The 13496-nt window shown below is 47.2% G+C and overlaps 1 protein-coding gene across 5 annotated transcripts in view; it reads right to left on the bottom strand.

Moving 5' to 3' along the window:
- LOC125621599 (butyrophilin subfamily 1 member A1) overlaps window positions 1–13496 on the bottom strand; it is a 655591-nt gene that overhangs the window by 608664 nt on the left and 33431 nt on the right. For 4 of the 5 annotated variants that reach the window (XM_075119822.1, XM_075119818.1, XM_075119816.1 and 1 more), the window contains 2 exons: window positions 5747–5779; window positions 3324–3344 (listed from right to left, as the gene is read on the bottom strand). The exons of the other annotated variant lie outside the window; for it this stretch is intronic. In XM_075119822.1, the coding sequence (XP_074975923.1) occupies window positions 3324–3344; window positions 5747–5779 (54 nt within the window). The remainder of the gene's footprint in view (window positions 1–3323; window positions 3345–5746; window positions 5780–13496) is intronic. 5 annotated transcript variants of the gene reach the window in all.

Raw genomic sequence — 13496 nt, 5'->3', positions numbered from 1 at the left:
CCTGCGTGGTCTAGCTGCTGCAGCGCGCCTAGTCGCAGTGTCTGATTCCCTTGTTCTCTGCTCTCCTCTTACCCTCCTGGTCCCTCACTGACCTCGCCCTGCTCCAAGACTCTGCCCCAGAAACCGAGAAAGAATCCTGGGTTGCCCAAGGTTGCTCTCTACATCCCGATTCTTTTTGGCGCTCGCCTACTGGTGCCTTTGTAGCCCCCTTTTCACTCTACCCGTCTCTGGCCGCCCTGCTACACGGTGTTTCGCATGTCGGAAAGGAGGGGATGGTCTCTGCTGTAACTAAGACAGGATGGTGGGCCCCCCATTTTAGCTCTTTTGCAGCCCGCCACTGTGCAGCCTGTACCATTTGCCAAAGCCATAACATTGGTAAACCTGTAAAAGTGGCCCAGGGGTTCCGGGACCTGCCTCAAGCACCGTTCCTGCACAAATGCCTACGTGTCAACAATATGAATTGATATTGGTTATGGTATGTTTATTCTCTGGTTGGAGTGAAGCCTTTCCTTGTCGCAAGGCTGACTCACAGTCTGTTGCCAAATGTTTGTTAAATCATATTATGCCTGCCAAGGGAATTCCTGCTACTCTGTCCAGTGATCGGGGTACACATTTTACTGGACAACTTGTTCAACACCTGGACCATTTATTGCATACCAGACACCTGTTGCACTGTCCCTACCACCCAGAGAGTGCAGGTGCAGTTGAAAGACGAAATGGTGTACTTAAGAATAAGCTTGCTAAAATTTGTGACTCTCCAGGATTAAGCTGGCCAGTAGCCTTAGCATTAGCCCTTATGGACATGAGATCCACTCCATCCCAAAGGCATAAATTAAGTCCCTTTGAAATTGTTATGGGATGCCCTATGCGAGCTATGACTACCATTACTCCCGTTCCAGATTTGAACTTGACTCACAGAGCGCTCCTTCCGTATTGCAAGGGACTAATGCAAGCTGTAAGTCACTTCCATTAACAGGTTCGAGCCGCCTGGCCCACGGAACCCACCTCCGACGCATGCCACAACCTCGAGCCAGGTGATTCGGTCTACGTACAGCGCCATCATCGAAAGCACGCCTTGGAGCCCCGGTGGAAGGGTCCTCATCAGGTACTGCTTACTACACAGACGGCTGTTAAACTATCTGGCATCGCAGCGTGGATACATGCTTCACAGTGTAAGAAGGCACCATCCCCAGAGAACCAAGCATCACCTCAGGACAACGCAGACTCAATTTTGACTCCAGAAGAAGACGTAGAGGAACAGTCTGCAATACCTTACAATCTACGCTCTTGTAAGGGTTGCCAGAAGCAGACGCTGTTCCTTGGCTGCTAGTATCTTATGGTCTGGGGAGACCATGATGACAATTCTTTTATTCAAGAGATACATCTGATGAAGTGAGCTGTAGCTCACGAAAGCTCATGCTCAAATAAATTGGTTAGTCTCTAAGGTGCCACAAGTACTCCTTTTCTTTTTGTGAATAAATAAATAGATCTGAATTCATGCTTATAAAAAAGGGATGGGAGCGAAAAACCTAAAAGGAGTTTAACTCGTTAGACAAAAGATGCACCTAGGCATTCACAACAGATCCAGACACTTGCACAGCCCTAAACAAGCAGTCCTGAAGGAGTGTTAAGAATGAAACAGCTGAGCTGCTAGCAAAAATATGCATCTAATTAAAATCATCTACTGATGGAGAGGAAAAGAAGGTAGGAAATGTTGCACCCTATATTTTTTAAAAAGTGCAAGAGTGATAAGGAGAATTACAGCCTAGCTAACTTTAATTCAGATCCCAGTAAATTGGTTGAAATTATAATTAAAAATAGAATCCAAAAGCATGTAGATGAACACATAGGGAGCACCCATGGGAAAAAAATGGTGGGTGCTGAGCACCCATCGGCAGCCAACCCCCCTCCCCTCCCAGTGCCTCCCAACTGCCAGCAGCAGCTCTGATCAGCACCTCCCCCTCTCTCCCAGCACCTCCCACCTGCCGCAGAGCAGCTGTTCTGCGGTGTGCAGGAGGCGCTGAGGGGGGAGGGGGAGGAGTGAGGGCTGCGTGCATTCAGGGGAGGGGATGGAACAGGCTGGAAAGAGGCAGGGAGGGGCCTTGGGGGAAGGGGTGGAGCTGGGGATGGAGCCTGGGGCAGAACCAGGGGATCGAGACCCCCCCCCACACACACACACACACACATTAGAAAGTCAGTGCCTCTACTGGTCACTATCTCCAACAGGACAGAGCAGAAATTGCGGGTGGAGGATTCAGAAAAGGGAGAAGGTGTTAATTATAGCATGGAAAGACTTCAGTGTGGGGAGAGAGAGGTTATTATTAGGACTGTTCAGAGAGGAGACAGCAGAGGACATGGCAGAAGTGCACAGACTAACAAACAGCACGGAGATGGTAAATCGATTATCGGATGGTCCTAGTCACCCGCTCTCAACAGTTTTTTCCCATTTTTTTAAGTTGCTGCCTTTCAATTTTACTGAAATACTTTCCCAAGAAATACACAGTGACTCTTCCCCATCAGGTATCACTCAGACCAAGACCTGAGTAGCATTATACATATCCAGGGAGAGTGAGGACAGTCACAGTATGTTAGATAGAACTGCAAAATTATTGGGGATGTAAAACCTCCCAATTCAGGGCATAAGCTGATCCTGAACTGCCTAGAGCTAGGAAGAAACGTCCCCTCTGGGCAGGGTATTCCATGACTGTCTTATTGGGGTTTCTGGAACCTTTCTCTGAAGCAACAGGGAGACAGGATCCCACAGGAGCTTCTTCCCTGGTCTGATCTGCTACGGCAAATCTGGCAAAGATTCTGTTTACTGAATGTACCAGTCAAGAGTTATTGCACAAAATCACATTACAGTACCTAGGTAATTGTCCCAAATGTCAACTCTAAGTTAATACATTTGTGAAAATGTGCCATGAAATGTTATAAAAATGAATCACAACTTAAATGTCTGAAAGTTTAGCAATTCACAATGATATGTCTAATCCCAGCTCCAACCTTTGTGCAGACAATTTCTCCCTGGCCACCACCTTCCTGATGGGGAATGTCCCTGATGGGGAAGTTAGAAATATTATTACAACTTAACATTTCCCCATCACTAAATATATAGTGAATGACAAAATAATACATTCACCTGCTCCCTTCTGTCAATGACTAGGAAGCAAATCCCCAGGTTATTTCAGTGGCTGGGGCACTGGTAAACATAGCTAGCGTGCAATATAAAGCAGAGTGTGTTCTGTTTGATAAGAGCCCTCAATAGCTGCTTAGGAAGTATAAGTTATATTCCCTCCTTGCTAACATTAACGAAGAAACATTACCTTTTTCTTCACGATGTTCTTCTACAAATAAATCATAAAGAAGAGGATGCGATTTAACATATGGCACATTTACAGGAGTATTTTCTACTATTATCTATACATACATGGGCTTACAGCTGTTCCCATTGACTACACTGTTGTCAGGCCCTTGTGTAACGTGATTATGCAGTCATTTGCTCAGCTACATTATTTCCAATTTTTTTAAAAATTGCCACATAATTGTGCTCCATAATCGGGGCTTCTGACTTTTGGGTTTAACTGATAAACACTAATACAATAAGTCCCTAATAAAAATAAATACTTCCAAAGAGAACCAGCTGCAACAATACAGCAATGTCTGCCTGACTTTGCAGAGAGCCTGAAACCAGTGATCTGAGAGATACAAACTGCCCCCTTCATCTCAGGTTGTAGACTCCAAAGCCTTATAGTGACAGCATTCAGAGCTATTTCATGGCTGATAATTTGATCAGAACTTCTCAGCAGTGTGCTTCTCCCTCACTGTTTGATGTAGTGACAGAAATTGGGGTAGAGTGCACTGAGGCAGCTACTTGCCATGAAGGCTGCTGGGTTTAGAATAATGAAATCAAGGCCTTTCCCTCCCAAATTTAATGTCACCTCTGCCTGTGGCCAAAGGGGGCAGATGTATCCCCTCCTCAGTCTGAAATGCCACCCAGAGTAGGTCTTCACTGCAGTTAGCCCAGATGATCAGCACCCATTCTGAGCCTCTGGGTTAACCTAACCTGGGTGTGAGCAGCCCCACTGCAAAGCCCTACCCCAGTTACTGTGTCCACACTGGTGCTGCGCACCCCGTGTGAGTCCCTAGGACTGCTGGAAACATATCCCATGGTTCTCGGTGCTGAGTCAGCTAAGCCACACTGATTCTTTCCCAGTGAATTATGGGAGAACTTGTCTGTGCTTCTAGCACACCTGGGGGAATCATGGGACGGCACTGGAGGACTGTCAGCACTGAGTGATTTAGCTTGTGTCCTCACTGTAGAATGGGCAGGTTACCAGCCCAAGTGAAAGTGTTACCTGGGCTCTAACCCTCAGCCCGAGATGGGCCAGCTCCCCTGGACTGAAAGCCCCACTAAACTCAGGTGAGAGCGTTTGTGTGTGGACAGGATGGGGAGAGTTGGAGGCATCACTTCAGTAAGAGCCTGGCTACCTGCAGTAAAGACACAAAATCACCTCCCACACCTGCCCAAACCTCCGGCTCCCCTGCCCCAAACACCTGGGATGCAGTGATATATTTACAATACAAAAATCTCTATTTTTCATGGAAAGCAGCAGTGAAAGAATGCAGCCCATGGGCACTGAGGGTCCCCTTCCTTACATGGCCACTGGCCTGTCAGAAGACAGGGGATCCACAGCGATCCCGAAGCACAGGCCACGTAGGGGCCTCAGCAGCTCTGAAGCACTGCACACCAGATCCCACAGCCACCCATTCTGTGAGATCACAGAGAGGGGCTCAGGGGCAGACCAGAGTCGGAGGCCTGGTCAGTGGGTCTGTGAGCTGAGCAGATTGACTGGGCCCAACCTTACATCCAGAACCGGGTTAGGCTGAGATTTGAATGAAAGCGACACAAGGAACCAGAGAGTGAGCTCTCAGCACAGCCCCAGCTCTGCCCGCTGAGCATGGCCACCAGCGAAGGCCACTGGACATGATCACATCACAGTGAGCAATGGCACAGTGAACGGGGCAATCAGGGCAACACGATGCTCTGTGCACTGAACACACTGCCTCACAAGGCCCTGCTTTGCTTGCACCAATTTTACCCAAGGTGCTTTTCAACTGATTCAGTTAAACTCATGAAAGTTTGTGGGTAGACACAGCCCAAGGGAGTTTAAAGGGGAATCCCCAATGAGATTTCAGAGTCCCCCTTCTGAGAGAGGGAGCCAATCATGCACTGGTCTCAAACGTTTCAAGTTGTTCATTCCTCAATTAAAGTCAAAAATTTTCACAACCCCCTTTTATTTATTATAAAAGTCAGAGTAAAACATATATCAATAACTAAGATAAGCCTGGATAATCCATCACAACCACTAAATTTACTGTATGTGACCTCCCAAACTCGGAAGGTTTTGGCAGCCCCAAAGTTATTCTGGACATTTTCTTTTCTTTTCTTTTCTTTACAACTGTTATAATATTTTCAACACCTCACCCCCCCCCCCCCACAATAGCCTTCTATGACCCCATTCCAGAGGGTCATGACCTGCCAGTTGATAAACGCTGGTTTAATTAGTACAGCAGGATGCCTGAGGGAATCATGTTTCTGTGAGGATCTCGAGATGTCAGTCAAACTCCCTTTGGTGTAATTGGAAATTACCCATCTACAGAGAATCTTGGTACTTTCTCATCCTCTTCATTGTTTGCAAATAGCTACATAAAAGCTTTAACACGCCCCACTGGCCCAGACACTGACCTTTCTGTCTCTCCAGATCAGATCGCAGCATCTCTAGGGGGAGAAAATGGTGAGAGGTAAGATTTCACCATCATGTTTACAGGCACATCACTACTGTTAACTTAGCACAGTCACACTAGGGTGAGAGAGGCGGACAGACAAAAAATGGACACTCAGACAGATCTGTCCAGGGGCCTTTGCACTCAGTGTCCCTGCTGCCTGGGACTGAGTCATGGTAGCACACAATAGTGGGGACACGATGACGTATCCCCTCCCGTGGCCACTTAAAAGTCTCCCCACAGAAGCCACCCCACTGTCTGCGTCCCAGTCACACCCCTCTCAAATCTGGCTGTTGTGACGGGGTTGAGAGAAGGTCTCTTTGTCTTAGGCCAGGTGTACACACAAAGTTTCACTGGTTTAATTTAGAAGTGTGTACAATAGTAGGATACTTCTCCCCAGCATGGAGGTGCTGCCACGCCTCAGTTTCCCCTCTCAGACAGTAGTTCCCCAGGGGTCTAAAGTCTGCAGCTGCTGGAGGGGTAACTTGTGGTGAAGTAATTTTGGGTTCAGTTCTCTGCACAAAGCTCTGTCGGGGCCCTTCCCCTTTGCAGGATCAACAAAAAGTCCAATGAGTAAAGTAGCTAAACAATCTGCTCCCCTCCCCTGCCCCCACTGGGTCACAGCCATTCTCTGGGCTCAATAATCCTTCTAGACTTCAGACAGCTCATCCCTAGCCCCCTCCCATCTCTCCAACTTTGCAATCCCTTACCCAGGGCTCAGTCAGTCCTCCTACCCTCACCATTGGGGTTTACGTCCATCTCCTCCAGGTGATGCTATGGGAGGCCCTGGGTTCCCCTTCTACTCTCGATTCCAGCCCAGCGACCCTAAATATGCAGGGACTGTTCACTCTGCTCAGTAACCTTGAGTCGCTTTTCCCTGGGCTGCTTCCTACACCGTCTGTCCCTTTCTGGGTTTCTCTGCAGCCTCTCCCAGGCTGCTGCTTCCCCGCTCTCCCAGGCCCTTTTCTGGCTAAACCCCTCTCTGGCTATGTTACCAACCCTCCTGCCACGCTGCTGTGCAGAGACCCATCCCAGGTCCTTCCCTACCCTGGTCACCAGCCTATATTCCAGCCTGGTACCACGGCCTGCCAGGGGTATTAGCTGGAGGCTCCTCCATGCAGCCATGGGCATGGGCAGTGTGAAAGTAGAATTAATTATATTGAAATTATAATTCATTAAAGAAATGCTACTTGAAGGGTTTGTTGAAATATAGTTGTCAGGAAGAGAAACATTAAGGAGTGTGAGACAATGGGTCCTCAAACTAATTAACTTAGAGCTCCTACTGAGCTAGGAGATTGGTAAATGTTAGTATGCAAATAAGATATGTATGTATATTTGTCAGTTTCTGCTTTCTTTTGTCTCTTATGTTAAATTGGCTTTGGCTTAGCTGTATAAATAAGTTATCTTGAGCCTCAGAGAGGGGCTCACATCCGGGTGCATTAGCAAAGCGCTTTGCTAATAAACAGAGTGGTCTGACAAATTATGTGAGTCCTGAATCTGACTTTGACAATTTGGAGGTTCCACCGAGATGGCAACCGTCTTCACTGGGGCCGTGTGACTCCTGAATGTTCTTAGGACGGTCGTGGCAAGCCGGCACCTGGGCATTTGGCCCGAGCGGTCCTCCGCCAGAACGGAAGGGTGCATGACCACAGTGAAGTCTACGCCATCGAAGCTGTTGGTTCCCACTCTGTTCTGGTAGGGATCCCGGGATCTGACATCAGGAATCTGGTCAGGTAATTATTTCTGTGTTTTGTCCGGACTGAGGACTGTCTTGTCTCTGTGTCTATCCGTCCTCCCTGTGGTGTGTTTGAGTCTGGGCGCCGTCTCCATCTGGGGATCGGCTGACCAAAGGGTTCCTGTCCCCACGGTCTGCGTGAGTGAAATCTGCACAATCGCAGCCGCACCGCGCCTTGGGTAAAACCCTTGGTGTGAAAGCAAGGACGATTGAGGCAGTAGCCTGTGGGCTCCTTTTGTGTGTTGCACCGGGCATCGCTCTGACGAACCCGACTTTCCTTCTTGTGTGATTGGTGTGTAAAGTCCTCCTGCTTGGGTAACCAGACGTCTAAGTCGGGACAGTTCCCTAAAGGAACGCTGGCTCGGTTTATGTATTTTAGGAAGATTCCGGACTCCTGTAAATTTCTGGGAAAATGGTATAGGCTAATGGGGTCAGATAGAGTGGCTACTACCACCACTATGCTTCTGTCCCCAGAAGCCTTTACAGCTATTCTGAGGGAAAATGTGCCCTTTTCCCACAGAAATGGTCTATAAGGGACTGCTGCAGGCAGCAGGCAGAGAGAGAATCTGATCAAAATTGTTTGACTATTGGGTAATGTAATCAAAATCACTAAAGGATGTAAGGGGTTTCTATTGGAACTTAACTTGGCTGCTCCTGGCTGTGTCTAGTTGTACAAGATGGAAGTGTAATCGGGGTTCAGTTGTGTAAAAGAGTAATCACAGTGCAAGGGATGTTAGGCAAAAGAGAATTTTGTGTGTGTGTATAGTGCTAAAATCTGAAGCTGTGTCTCAGCTATTACCTGAGAATAAACTTAAAGCTTGGTACAGCAGAGAAACTATTGCAAACATGGTCTGTTGCACAAGAGGGGAAACTGAGGAACACCACCTCATGAATTTCATAAATGACCAGTGAGTGGGGTAATTCACTAGCCTGACTATAGAACAGCCTGACTATAGAACAAAATAAGTACAGCCTGGAGGTAATTCTTCTGTTTTTCCTGCAATTAGCAAGGAAATTTGTAAAAGAAAGTGGTATTATTATTAAGCAATAATCTGTCCCCACCAGGGGGGTGGAAATTGTTTCTTTTGTTTTTAGACTCTACAAGCAAGCTGGCGCCAGCGGAAGAATAACTCAGAATACCATGAAGAAAAGGAGTACTTGTGGCACCTTAGAGACTAACCAATTTATTTGAGCATGAGCTTTCGTGAGCTACAGCTCACTTCATCAGATGTTTACCGTGGAAACTGCAGCAGACTTTATATACACACATATACACAGAATACCATGGATCTATGTTTTGTGGTGTTTGTCTTGTTGCTAGCATTGTTGTGTTTTAATGAACAGAAAACCTCATGACATGGGTGGGGGATGGCTTCAAAAGGCTGACCTTGGAGGGGATGAGGGGGGGGAAAGATGTGTATGGGAATGCAAAAGGCTAACTCAGGAGAATCCCAAAATTCAGTGGCCACTGTTAGGATCTTGGGACAAAGACCGAGTAGACGTCCTAAAAGACAAACTCGGCCAACCTAAAACTAAATTGGCAAAAGGAGAGGTTGATTGTTTCATGCAGTGGTGGGAAGAGGCAAATCATAGGTGGACAGAATCAAAACTTGCCTCTCTCAAAGATTCTAGCTTCTATCCCACCAGATGCAACTCATTTTACTGTTGTTGATTTGTGCTCTGCTTTCTTTTCTGTCCTGGTTCACCCTGACTCTCAGTTCCTGTTTGCCTTTTCTTACAAGGGGCAACAGTACACATGGACCACACTACCCCAGGGATATACTGAAAGCCCATCCTATTTTTCCCAGGCATTAGCCTGAGACCTTGCTGACCTTGTTTTCCTGTCCAGGTTCACACTAGTCCAATATGTAGATGATCTACTCCTCTGTTCTGCTTCATTGTCTGCCTCTGAAACTGACTCTTTAGTGCTCCTTACTGCCCTAGCAAATAAGGGTCACAAAGCTTCTCGCTCTAAACTACAACTCTGTCAAGCTTCTGTCACATACCTTGGCTTTCTCCTCTCCCAGGGTTCCCAGGCACTTTCTCCCACTCGCGTCCAAGCTATCCTTACCTTTCCCCGACCCCGCTCCCCAAGCCAGGTCCAGAAGTTTTTCGGCATGGCTGGATTTTGCAGACAATGGATTCCCCAATATGCCTCCCTTGCAAAACCTCTCCAGGAACTCACTCGATTCTCTGTGCCTGACCCCATGCTGTGGCCCCCTGAGGCCAATTCTGCCTTTGTTTCCCTCAAACAGGGTTTGGCTTCTGCCCTTGCCTTAGGGCTGCCTGACTATTCTAAGCCTTTTATCCTTTCCTGCCACGAACAATCTGGGTGTGCACTTGGAGTTGTCACTGAGATGCACGGAGAAAAGAACCGCCCAGTGGCTTATTTCTCTGCCGCTTTAGACCCTGTTGCCCAAGGCTTACCCCCCTGCCTGCGTGGTCTAGCTGCTGCAGCGCGCCTAGTCGCAGTGTCTGATTCCCTTGTTCTCTGCTCTCCTCTTACCCTCCTGGTCCCTCACTGACCTCGCCCTGCTCCAAGACTCTGCCCCAGAAACCGAGAAAGAATCCTGGGTTGCCCAAGGTTGCTCTCTACATCCCGATTCTTTTTGGCGCTCGCCTACTGGTGCCTTTGTAGCCCCCTTTTCACTCTACCCGTCTCTGGCCGCCCTGCTACACGGTGTTTCGCATGTCGGAAAGGAGGGGATGGTCTCTGCTGTAACTAAGACAGGATGGTGGGCCCCCCATTTTAGCTCTTTTGCAGCCCGCCACTGTGCAGCCTGTACCATTTGCCAAAGCCATAACATTGGTAAACCTGTAAAAGTGGCCCAGGGGTTCCGGGACCTGCCTCAAGCACCGTTCCTGCACAAATGCCTACGTGTCAACAATATGAATTGATATTGGTTATGGTATGTTTATTCTCTGGTTGGAGTGAAGCCTTTCCTTGTCGCAAGGCTGACTCACAGTCTGTTGCCAAATGTTTGTTAAATCATATTATGCCTGCCAAGGGAATTCCTGCTACTCTGTCCAGTGATCGGGGTACACATTTTACTGGACAACTTGTTCAACACCTGGACCATTTATTGCATACCAGACACCTGTTGCACTGTCCCTACCACCCAGAGAGTGCAGGTGCAGTTGAAAGACGAAATGGTGTACTTAAGAATAAGCTTGCTAAAATTTGTGACTCTCCAGGATTAAGCTGGCCAGTAGCCTTAGCATTAGCCCTTATGGACATGAGATCCACTCCATCCCAAAGGCATAAATTAAGTCCCTTTGAAATTGTTATGGGATGCCCTATGCGAGCTATGACTACCATTACTCCCGTTCCAGATTTGAACTTGACTCACAGAGCGCTCCTTCCGTATTGCAAGGGACTAATGCAAGCTGTAAGTCACTTCCATTAACAGGTTCGAGCCGCCTGGCCCACGGAACCCACCTCCGACGCATGCCACAACCTCGAGCCAGGTGATTCGGTCTACGTACAGCGCCATCATCGAAAGCACGCCTTGGAGCCCCGGTGGAAGGGTCCTCATCAGGTACTGCTTACTACACAGACGGCTGTTAAACTATCTGGCATCGCAGCGTGGATACATGCTTCACAGTGTAAGAAGGCACCATCCCCAGAGAACCAAGCATCACCTCAGGACAACGCAGACTCAATTTTGACTCCAGAAGAAGACGTAGAGGAACAGTCTGCAATACCTTACAATCTACGCTCTTGTAAGGGTTGCCAGAAGCAGACGCTGTTCCTTGGCTGCTAGTATCTTATGGTCTGGGAGACCATGATGACAATTCTTTTATTCAAGAGGATACATCTGATGAAGTGAGCTGTAGCTCACGAAAGCTCATGCTCAAATAAATTGGTTAGTCTCTAAGGTGCCACAAGTACTCCTTTTCTTTTTGTGAATAAATAAATAGATCTGAATTCATGCTTATAAAAAAGGGATGGGAGCGAAAAACCTAAAAGGAGTTTAACTCGTTAGACAAAAGATGCACCTAGGCATTCACAACAGATCCAGACACTTGCACAGCCCTAAACAAGCAGTCCTGAAGGAGTGTTAAGAATGAAACAGCTGAGCTGCTAGCAAAAATATGCATCTAATTAAAATCATCTACTGATGGAGAGGAAAAGAAGGTAGGAAATGTTGCACCCTATATTTTTTAAAAAGTGCAAGAGTGATAAGGAGAATTACAGCCTAGCTAACTTTAATTCAGATCCCAGTAAATTGGTTGAAATTATAATTAAAAATAGAATCCAAAAGCATGTAGATGAACACATAGGGAGCACCCATGGGAAATAAATGGTGGGTGCTGAGCACCCATCGGCAGCCAACCCCCCTCCCCTCCAGTGCCTCCCAACTGCCAGCAGCAGCTCTGATCAGCACCTCCCCCTCTCTCCCAGCACCTCCCACCTGCCGCAGAGCAGCTGTTCTGCGGCGTGCAGGAGGCGCTGAGGGGGGAGGGGGAGGAGTGAGGGCTGCGTGCATTCAGGGGAGGGGATGGAACAGGCTGGAAAGAGGCAGGGAGGGGCCTTGGGGGAAGGGGTGGAGCTGGGGATGGAGCCTGGGGCAGAACCAGGGGATCGAGACCCCCCCCCCCCCCCACACACACACACACATTAGAAAGTCAGTGCCTCTACTGGTCACTATCTCCAACAGACAGAGCAGAAATTGCGGGTGGAGGATTCAGAAAAGGGAGAAGGTGTTAATTATAGCATGGAAAGACTTCAGTGTGGGGAGAGAGAGGTTATTATTAGGACTGTTCAGAGAGGAGACAGCAGAGGACATGGCAGAAGTGCACAGACTAACAAACAGCACGGAGATGGTAAATCGATTATCGGATGGTCCTAGTCACCCGCTCTCAACAGTTTTTTCCATTTTTTTAAGTTGCTGCCTTTCAATTTTACTGAAATACTTTCCCAAGAAATACACAGTGACTCTTCCCATCAGGTATCACTCAGACCAAGACCTGAGTAGCATTATACATATCCAGGGAGAGTGAGGACAGTCACAGTATGTTAGATAGAACTGCAAAATTATTGGGGATGTAAAACCTCCCAATTCAGGGCATAAGCTGATCCTGAACTGCCTAGAGCTAGGAAGAAACGTCCCTCTGGCAGGGTATTCCATGACTGTCTTATTGGGGTTTCTGGAACCTTTCTCTGAAGCAACAGGGAGACAGGATCCCACAGGAGCTTCTTCCTGGTCTGATCTGCTACGGCAAATCTGGCAAAGATTCTGTTTACTGAATGTACCAGTCAAGAGTTATTGCACAAAATCACATTACAGTACCTAGGTAATTGTCCCAAATGTCAACTCTAAGTTAATACATTTGTGAAAATGTGCCATGAAATGTTATAAAAATGAATCACAACTTAAATGTCTGAAAGTTTAGCAATTCACAATGATATGTCTAATCCCAGCTCCAACCTTTGTGCAGACAATTTCTCCCTGGCCACCACCTTCCTGATGGGGAATGTCCCTGATGGGGAAGTTAGAAATATTATTACAACTTAACATTTCCCCATCACTAAATATATAGTGAATGACAAAATAATACATTCACCTGCTCCCTTCTGTCAATGACTAGGAAGCAAATCCCCAGGTTATTTCAGTGGCTGGGGCACTGGTAAACATAGCTAGCGTGCAATATAAAGCAGAGTGTGTTCTGTTTGATAAGAGCCCTCAATAGCTGCTTAGGAAGTATAAGTTATATTCCCTCCTTGCTAACATTAACGAAGAAACATTACCTTTTTCTTCACGATGTTCTTCTACAAATAAATCATAAAGAAGAGGATGCGATTTAACATATGGCACATTTACAGGAGTATTTTCTACTATTATCTATACATACATGGGCTTACAGCTGTTCCCATTGACTACACTGTTGTCAGGCCCTTGTGTAACGTGATTATGCAGTCATTTGCTCAGCTACATTATTTCCAATTTTTTTAAAAATTAATAGATATACGTAT

Source organism: Caretta caretta, chromosome 14, assembly GCF_965140235.1.
Source record: "Caretta caretta isolate rCarCar2 chromosome 14, rCarCar1.hap1, whole genome shotgun sequence".
Lineage (NCBI taxonomy): Eukaryota > Metazoa > Chordata > Testudines > Cheloniidae > Caretta > Caretta caretta.
Note: the sequence above shows the minus strand (reverse complement) of the source record. Positions and strands in the feature narration are given on the sequence as shown.